The sequence below is a fragment of the Aspergillus tubingensis genome (assembly GCF_013340325.1).
Source record: "Aspergillus tubingensis WU-2223L DNA, scaffold_3, whole genome shotgun sequence".
Lineage (NCBI taxonomy): Eukaryota > Fungi > Ascomycota > Eurotiomycetes > Eurotiales > Aspergillaceae > Aspergillus > Aspergillus tubingensis.
In genome coordinates, this window is record NW_023336277.1 from 4592 (window position 1) to 15463 (window position 10872).

Below are 10872 nucleotides of genomic sequence, written 5' to 3' on the forward strand. Positions count from 1 at the left end.
ATTCTAAATAAAAAAAAATTAGAAAATATTACTGAACAACTCACCTCAGAGAAAGAAAATACTATAGATTTATATTTCTTGAGAACAAGAAATCTTGAAAAAGAAAAAATAATATTATAAATTTCTATTAATTAATCTACTAATAAAACAGATTTACTAGATAGAAAATATTAATAAAAACAGCACTCAGACAAAACTAAACTATTAATAAATATAATTTTAAATTACTTTTATAATACCCAAAACAGCCACGTGCTATATAACTATAATAATATATTATTAATATATTATAATATAACAGCACTATAATCAGGATATATCAGTAATATAAAATAATCTATCAGTAGTATAATATATCATGACAATAATATATAAAGAATAAAATATATAAAAATATTTTTTTATATATTTAACTAGTTCTGTTCTTCATGCTCAATAATACTATCTTTAAATAACTATATATTTAGAAGTTTAGCTACAGAAATATTTATCTGTACTTATTTATAAATAATTATACAGTATTATTCAGTCTTACTTCTCTTCTTTTATCTAAGACTAATTATTCTTAAATAATTATCAGCCTGATACCCTTTTAACTGAATTTAATAATATATATACCAGTGAAACTAAGCTAACAGAGACAGGGAAGTGATCCTAAGATTTGATATAAATATTTTAACTGCTTCCATTTTATTACAGTAAGATAAAAATAATTAATACTATTATAATTCTAATATTAAATATAGTATTTAATAATTAAATATAGTTTGATTATATAATAAATCATAAAATAGATTAAATTTTATTAGATTTTATAATTGAAAAGAAGATAATATATTAAAACAGATTTTAATTATTAAATAAACTGAAACTTTTTTTTAATATTAAAGACTTATATTTATAAAATATATAATCTTCTAAATTTATAATTAACAATTAAAAAATAAATAAAAAATATTAAATAAGCTATAGAAATTATCTATAAAAATCATTTATAAATAATTTTTATTATATATTTTTTAATTATCCAGGAGATACTAGAAGAGATTTCTAATTTTTATTATTATTTTTTATATATATTTAACAGCTTCATTAACAGTCTTAATTTAAAGTTTTTAAAAAAAAAATATTAATAGAAAGTTGAATAATATAAACCAGATAAAAAATATAATACTAGCTTTAAATAATTTTTACAAGATCAGAGTTTATTATAATATTATAAAAATAAATGTCCTAGCTAAGTTAAATCTAGAATTCTAATATAATAATACTGAATATAATATTATTATTACTAGTATTATCAGTAGTTACTCTTAATAACTGGTAAGTAAAATAGTACTTTTACAGAATCTCTAAAATAATTTTAACTAGATTTTTATTAGTATAGAATCCAGATACCAGTTAAAAGCTTAATAGAATCTTATAATAATCTATATTCTCTGTCAGAAAGTATTCAGTCAGAATAAGAAATATTTTTTAATCTAAATTAATCTAATAATTAATTATAATTAACATCCGCCTGCTGTCTGGAAATTTTAATAATAATTAAATATATATCTTCTCTGACAGCTCTAAGAAACACTCTTTAATTTATATTTAATAGAAAAGAGTAGGAATTCAGAAAAATATTAAAATAATAAAATTAATTATTTATTTAAACTAAATATATTTAATAATACAAAACAGCAGGTAGTAGATAATAAAAAAATATAAGATTTAATTAAAAAAGTTTCTTTTATTATAGATAGTGGAAGCCTAGAGATAATATAACAGATATTAATAATATTAATTTACTAGAGAGTCCAGGAATTTTATTTAAAAATAAAATTTCAAGATTAGTACTCATGGGAATACTGCTAATAATTATATATTTATAATAATTCTTTATCCAGTATCTGTTTAATAGTTTACTTAAAAATATATTAGAATACTTATTTCTTATAATTCTTATAAAGATAATAGCTTATAAAACTAATCCCGGAGTTATTAATTACTGGATACTATAAAATATATAAATATATAATACAGAAAATATAAGAAATTCTATCAGAAAATAATATATTTTCTTAAAAATAAGTTTATACTATTACTGTTTTTTCTTAACTAAAGTAAAATAATAGCTTTTAATTTTATATATAAATCTGATTAAAAGTAATTATCTGCTACTAGTTTTAAAAGATAAAGATCTTTTCTAGAAGAGCTGGATATAAAATAATTTTCTGATATCTTATAATATACTTAATATTAAGATTTAGAAAAGAGATAATATAATTTAAGAAACTACTTTCTATCCAGGTATTATCATAATTTATAAAAATCTATAAGATAAAGAAAGAAAGTTTAATAATATTCTTTAAAAATAAATTTAATAATTATAATTAACTCATGATAAGCTATTTATTTATATAAGTAATTAAAAAAAGTAAAGAATAAGAAAAACTTAACTAGTCTAGTATTATTTTATCTTTAAATATATATTAATATAAATGTGATCTATTATATTTATATATATTAAAAATATTTTATAATAGTAAGTTTTTATTAAAGATACTTTTTAATCTTATTTATAAATAAAATTTTATAATATCTAGTAATTATTATATAAAATATCTTTAATATAATAGATAGTCAGGTTTTATCCAATAATATAAGTAAAAGTTTTATAAAGATATTCTATAATTATTACAATAATTATTATTAATAGAATTTATAAAAGCCTTTTACAGATTTTAATAAAATATTATTTAAAATTTTTATATAATTATTGGGAAGTACAGGTTTCCAGATAAATTAAATAAATAAAATAATATAAAATATTATAATCTAATAATAAAGATAATTTATAGTATTTAGATTTATTATAAATACTTGAAGGTCTTTTTAAATTTATAAAAAAAATAATAAATATATTTATTATTATTTAAAATAATTTTCAGAGAGATTTACCAGCCTGTAAAAATAATTTAAAAAATATTCATAATTTATAAACAGTATATAACTAAAATAAAGCTGTAAATATATATATTTATTACTATTTTATATTATAAGAGCAGCTTTTTTCTAAAAATTTAATTTCTGCTACTACCAGAGATGATTTCAGATTAATTAATTAAAAATAAGATAAAGTATATTATTTTTTTCTTTTAACTATTTTTAAAATTAAGAAAATTAGGCTTATATTAGTTATTAAAAAAAATATAAATAGTCAGGATAAATAGTTATTAATCTGAGTATATCTTATCTGTGTTAAGATTTAAAAAAAATAATAAAGAAATTTTAGTACTAAGAATAATTAAAATAGTGAATTATTTTATTTTTGGCTGTTCTGTGGTTAGGTATAAGAAAATCTTATATTTAACCATTAACCTGATGGCAGGTATAAATCTTTCCATTAACCTACCCTACCCTGGCCGTTAACCACTCTAATAAGAATTATATTATTATATTTTTTATAAAAAACTCTATTGAATAATACTACTTACAAACTTATGAGATGTCATTTAACTGTTGTCCCGTTGTGAGGATTTCCCTAGTCCCTACTAGAATTATTATCTATTTTATTATCTGTTTCTTATAAAAATCACAAAGATTTAAAAATAATTATTAGAATACAAGCTCAGTAATTTTATAAAAAGATAAATTAATAAAATATATTAGGCAGATAGAAGATCTCTGAATATAAAAATTTTAAATATTATAAGAATACTACTACCTACTCTATTATTTATTTTCTGTAGAAATCACGGAGATTTAAAGATAATTATTAGAATATAAACTTAGTAATCCTACAGAGAGATAAGCTGATAAAGTATATTAAATAAATAGATAATCTCTAGATATAAAAGTTTCTAACATTACAGAAGATCTGCTTTCTATTCTATAATTTATATTTTATAAAAACCACAGATTTTTAAATATAATAGTAAATTTTTTTATAATTTTTTTTCTACCTTACCAGTCACATGAAGGGGCGAGAGAACGAGATAAATTAAAAAAAATAATATCATAAATAAATATAATATTTATTTATTTTCTAATTTTTATTTTATTATCTGTTTCTTATAGAAATAACAGAGATAGAAGAAAGATTTTTATTACTATAAATACATTTTATCTATTATATTCTTTATTAATTTAACAGAATCACAGGGATTAAAATATAATAATAAAATTATTTTTCTATTTTTTTTTCTTTCTATCTTACCAGCTGCACGGAGAAGTAAGAGAATAAGATATATTTAAAAAGAATAATATCATAAATAAATATAATATTAGTTTATTTACTAATCTCTATATTTTCTGTAAAAAGAATATTATTAATTATAATATTACTTCTCTCTCTTATCTGCTGGCTTAGTAGAATCGCGGAGATTTAAATATATTAATATAATATTATTTTACAAATTTTCTATTTTATTTTTATAGTATTATTATTTTTGTAATCTACTGGCTAGAATATAATCTTTATTTTTTATAATTAATTATACGTATATACACAGACTACTATGTATTAATATTTTTATAAAAAGAAATACTTCTTAAAAGTATATAATTTAAATATAATAAATAATTTTAAATAATAAGTATATTTAATTCAAGCTTTCTAAAATATAAAATATATAAAATTCTTAGAATTTATAATGAAAATATTAATATATTATTCTATATAATGCTTATTAGAGTAGTATTTATTATTATAATATTAATTTTTATAATATTTAATAGAGTCAATTAGGCTTAGTATCTATAAAAAATACTAATCTAATTTAAATTTCTATTATATATATTAATCTGATTAAATTTCTCTTATATATATTAATTATATTCAGAAAAAATACTACTATTTTTAAATATTTCTAATTCTATAGAATAATTAATTAAAAGAATATAAGTTATTTTATTATATTTTCTATAAAAAATTCTATTGAATATTACTATTTATAAATATATCAGACATCATTTAACTATTGTCCCGTTGTGAAGATTTCCCTACTAGAATTAGAAATTTTATATTAATTATATAAACCGCAGTCTACTGAGCTGTGTTATAATTTTTATAAAATATATATTCTATTAATATTCAAGATATTAAAAATTCTACTAAAATCATGAGATCAGGATAAAAAAAATTTTTTCTATATTTTCTTAACAGCTGGTCCATGACAGGCAGTTAAGATCTGAAAACTTATTATTATTATAATATAAGATAACTTAACGTTGCTTGCCGGATTGACGTAGACTCAAAAGAACTGATATACTTTCTTGGACGTTCTCCTTGGGTGACAGTTCTAATAAGTATAACATTCGGATCCTTAGGAGACAAGGAACCCCTTACAATTTTCTAACCTAGCGCTGCCGTAGTGGCTTCATTACATAAGGCTAGAGGAATACAATGAGAATATCCCTATGGACATTAGCCCATAGGAACTCCTTGCAGCTGGAAGGGATGCAGCGCTTTTTTTTATTAAAAAAAAAGTTTTAAATGAAATATAGTCTCCATGGGTGTTTCAATAAATAGAATTAAATAGGGTTAATAGGGGCCGCACCTGGTCTCTTATTGACCTCTGGGTTTTCGGCTCATGTAGATCATATATACCACGCAAGTTAGGAAGCTGCTATACAGTTTCTCCTAGGCAAGTAGTGCTAGATTTGGGGGCTATCGGGAGCTGATAGTTTGTATATTATGACACTTCTCTGTTCCTGGACGGCGGTAATTGAGAACTTTCGGAACTTGAGACTAATACAGCAACTTGATATTTCTGTTGCCACCTGCAAGGACGGGCGGAGACCACACAGTTTCATATAACCCATCATGTCCATGGCCTAATTGGTAGAGTATACAGCACAATAGGGAGAGCAGTTGACATTTTAAGGGTCAGTATAACTCCCTGGAGATCACTATCATATCGTCAAATTGATCACGTCACAGAATTCTGAAATCGCTAATAAAGGAATCGGTGTCCCACGTGATTCTACCTTATCAATAGCGCGACAATCCGTATCAGGGCTTTCATATTTGGCCGTCAAGTATACTCTGCGAATTCACCCATAATACACTACGCAGCATGAGCAAATGTTCAATGACACCCTTCCTTCTACGTATGCCGGCTGAGATCCGGCTTGTTATCTACAGGGAAGTCCTTGACTTCGATTACGGTTCTGGACAGCCTAGAGTTATCACAGTTACTAGTTCAGGTCTCCAATTTTGTCCACATGCCCATTCTTTAACACTCGTCTGTCGTCAGATACGCGACGAAGTTTTGGATTACATGTACGCCGAATATCCGCTGTATTTCCGACACTCCTTCGAGCCGGTAAGGATGGAACTATTCCTAAACGGTATAAATAAGCGATTGCTCGGTCGAATACGTCGCATATGGTTTGAGCTGGTCCTATTCGTCCATGAAGAGCCAGGTATTCGAAAGCACCCCTTGAAGATATACGAGCTGGCAAGTCGTCGGTTAAGAGAAAACCTACCGCGTCTGGCAGGCATAGATTTCTTTGTTGACCCTTTCTTCTCAATCGATAACTGCTACCTCACCCAAGATGGAGCTGAGGTCTTCGCTCGGTTCATGGCTCGTCTACAGAGCGTTGTTGGGTCTTCTATACAAGTTCATTACAGTAAGTAATTTCATGATAAGTAGATATATGCTAATACTCCCGTCCTTCCCACCAATAAAGGCAGCGACTTGGTGTGGAGTAGATAATAGACCCAGCAGAGTTCGATTATGGACAAAGTAAATGTCCGGATACTGAAACTATTAGCTGGAGACAACTTCTATTGACGACTCGCACGGTGCAGTATTGGGCATGTTGGAATATGCATGCCACCTGGGATCTCTTAATGGATGGATTATTTTCTGAAAATTCATTTTAGAGTCTATTACCAGCATTAAATATTAATAAGTTTGTTATTAATCCTTTTACTGTATTTAGTACCAATATCATAAATGTATATTGATTATGGTGATAACGATATCTGACTGATCTAGTTTAACAGATTGTAGAAGAAGTTTAGAATACTTTCGAAAATATATCAAGAAGAAGTGAAGGCTCCCAAATACTAGAATTAGTTATCAATTATATTAAGATAATATAATTAATTACGCGATACCTGATTGACTACAGGTTTTTTTTTATATATATCATAATTTTGTAACTGTCAATGTATTCTGCTTTCCTGTCTCTTGCTATAGTTTATTATATCGTTCACGGTATTAGTCTTTCTAAATTGCAGCGCGTATTGATCCAAACATTTACCGTGAGCTCTAGAGATTTGGTAGTATTCAGGGCTATATTTCTGCTTCAGCTAATAAAGTACCTGTATAGCTAGTACCTTACATATCAGGCTCGATCAGGTATGAGAATATGAATCAAAGTGAATTGAATTCGAAAAAAGGATATATAGTATATGTGGGATATAATACCCTTCAGTCCTGCTACGTGGACCATGAAGATTTGGATGATAGTAGGCTATTGACCTATATATGATTATATGGCGAATGACAAAATAAACTTTATTTCCTGAGCGAAGATAGACCCTCATGTCTCTGTGCTGATAGACAAGCAGGATTTCACATATAGATGTTGGCTTCACTCATTTCCCAGTTCTCATGGCAATCATTTTTCTCTTCATTTGGAACGCCTGGCACCTGCCCAGGCTCGCGGAGACACTCACGGCTCCCTTTTTAATATTAAGACACAAACCTCAAGGTCTATTGTATGTTGATCAGACCATCTGTGCGTACGCGCCATGGCTATAGCTTATCTCTGTCATGTGGAATGGGTCAACCGTTTTATTGCATAACAGAGCTGTTCAGGATTAGCCGCGTCAGGCCGCAGCCTCGGAATCTCCAATTTATTATTCTTGGGTGCCATTGACATACTCATTCCTTCGTGACATGGCTAACCCGTAGCTCTGCAAGGGGCTTCGGGCTGAACCTACTCTGACCGAGATAAGTGATACGCAGGACGTACGGAAATATGATACTGATCAGAAGGCTTCTGAGCTCAAGTGCAGATACCTTTGATCAAAAACGGACAGGTGCATTCATACCTATGGCTAAGGTGTATTGCCACATAATGATTCACCTGCTGCGAATTACGTTCACCACCATTAGCGATCACATTTTCCGCGTCACGCCACCAGCATTCATGGGCATTGTATCTGAAGGATCTGGTGTTGACGCAACTCTGCATTGATGGCCTCACCGGATCACAAGAACAGTATAATTACGGTATTGATCTCCGGTAAAAACTAACAAGTGAGCCCGCTAGACGACTTTTTCGCAAGTTTCGGCCTAGCTGAGTGCTGCACGCTCTACTGCTAAGACGCAGGGATAGAAGTCCGAGAAGAAAAGTCTGACTAGCCGATCCTGCATCTGGCTGTATTTGGCATTTTGATCATCCGCAAATATTGTACTTTTGATCCTAACGTATGTATAAGTGTCCGGTATTAGCCTGACTGGATACTATATGACTCGCCCCCAGGGATCCAAGTGCTTGTCTCTTATCTGCGTCTACCATAGTCCGCTATTTACTTCAGAAGCCCAATATAATACTTTATATATATACTTGCTACCAATATCGCGGCGAAATGCTAGGCCCTTCCCAAGTTCGTGAAACAATCATCGGTTCGTGGAGGCTGGACAGTTTTGTGTCCGAGCCACTCAGTGGGGAGGAATCATACAACCAGTTTCCATTTGGCAAAGACGCGCAAGGATTCATTATCTACACCGAAGATGGATATATGTCAGCGCATCTAATGAAACCTGGAGCACCTCGCTGCGCAACAAACGGGTTTCTCGAGGCGCCAAATGATGAGTTAGGCGTGGCAATGAAACACTTTCTTGCATACGCCGGACGGTTTGAAATTCACGAACAGGCTGATGGCTTATACCTAAGACACAACATAGAGGTCTCTTCCTACCCTGATTGGCTGGGCACAGTCCAGGAAAGAAAGGTATGGCTTAATGGTGATGTCCTGAAGCTGCAGACTGTCAATGTTTTAGAGGTGGAAGTAAGTATAATACCCACATTTTACTTCATATTGCTTACAGGTGATGGCGGAAAGGGCGTCCGGCAACTCTGGACTCTAACATGGAAAAGAACCGTCGAATCGCCTCATTGTTAGGCGACAGAAGTACTTGGTGCAAGAGGAACAATGGCATAAGGTTTTGGTGCATATTATCAGGAAAGAAGCGATCCATGCGCGATTCATGCAGAGAGCGTTGGTTAAGATAGGCTATACAGTTCGAGATTGCTGTCTGCTTAACAGGCTTGCAATGAAAATCTTAGAATTTGCGCTCTCGGTATGATAGGGATAATTTTTTTTCGGAAAGTAGGAGCAGTCAACCAAAGCTTTCTCCAATTGTTACTGTGTCTGGCGAAGTAACTCAATATTATAGCATGTCTTGGGCACGAGTGCTACTTAGCTCCAGTAGCTGTTCATTTAATCGTCGACAAAGCTTGGTACAAAGTTGTAAGTACGTGAGATATGTACTACTATTGTGATCAGACGAGGGTTTCATTGGCATGGACTGAGCTTCTACTAACTTTCCCTTGCGTACAAAAAGACAGACATGCCTGCATAGTCACGAACGCAGTGCATCCGTAGCTAAGTTATGCCAGCTGTGCAATTCGACTAACTATTTGTCGGTTTCATGCATGAGTTTCCCCCTAGGGTGAAATTATTCCAAGAATGACGGAAGATGAGGATGCTTTGTCATCCACAGATCCCGTTTCCGTAATTCAAAATAAGGGTAATAGCTCTCCTATTTAACAAGCGCAAGATAGTAGCTGTAGTGGCAAATAGTTTTACGCATTGGCCTTCTTAATCTTTGTGTCTGTTGCCCCCGAACAGCATTGGACAAGCTTTCGTTTCCGACATGGATGCGTCATGTTATTCTATCTTTTCGTAAAGTAACATAGTGCAGCAATTTTAGCATAGTAGACTGAGCATTTACAGAAGATATGCTGAAAGCCCTAACTTAGGCTTTTTTCACGTAGTTGACGGTAACACCAGACGACTCCGATAATATAGTTGTACATGTCAAAGTACTTCCGTTCTGTGTCACTTGTGGCCAAGGTTTGGGAAGAAATAGACCGCCTTATATAATTAAGTTCCTTATCTGAATCCTTACATACAATACAGCCCATTTCATTTACAGACATGTACCAGGAGCGTGACGAAGATGCACCAAGATATATCTGGTATTTTATATGATTATGCTTAGTGTATGGGCAGCACAGCCGAGGCTATTACTTAAACTGGATTGTCCCTTACAGTTCGCTATTTGCAGATTATTGGAAGGTATTGACGCTTTCATACTGAAAACCGAGTTGATACAAATCAACCAATGACGCTATTCGGCTATACACCTACCACTTTGGGTGAACTGCAGAGGCTGAAAGAAGGAAAATCGGCATTTAAGGTTTTATTAATTCGATAGCAGTGGCAAACACGATCAGCGAACATGCTGAAGCGCTCCTGTTGATGTGGGCCTACTATCATATAAGGGCGTCTGCATAGTGTGAGAGATGAGGAGCCTGCACTCTAGTCACAAGTTTCTTCAAAGCCAGAAATTGCACACCACAGGACATCTATGAAGAATGAGAATTAACTTGTCTCCAGCTAGCGTACGCATTGTGGAGGTTGTTCCTTGTGACGGCCTGCAAAACAATTGGAAGTACATCCCTACCACAGTTTAGGTAGAGCTTATAGATCGTTTGACGCAGTCCGGATTACACACAGTTGAGATAATGTCTATTGTGTCTCCTTCAGCTGTACCGCAGCTAGCAGACTTCCAACAGTTACTTAGTCATTTGAAGATCAGCCAGCTACTAAGAAGGCCCGACTTTCGGCTTCCAGTA

The 10872-nt window shown here is 30.5% G+C and overlaps 1 protein-coding gene across 1 annotated transcript; it reads left to right on the forward strand.

Annotated features, from left to right (window-relative positions):
• Positions 1-8596: 8596 nt before the first annotated feature.
• Positions 8597-9098, forward strand: AtWU_01210 (lipocalin-like domain-containing protein; the record flags this gene model as incomplete). Its single annotated transcript, XM_035496324.1, has 2 exons — positions 8597-9019; positions 9060-9098. The coding sequence occupies 2 exons, from the start codon at positions 8597-8599 to the stop codon at positions 9096-9098; spliced, it is 462 nt and encodes a 153-aa protein (XP_035352217.1).
• Positions 9099-10872: the final 1774 nt, after the last annotated feature.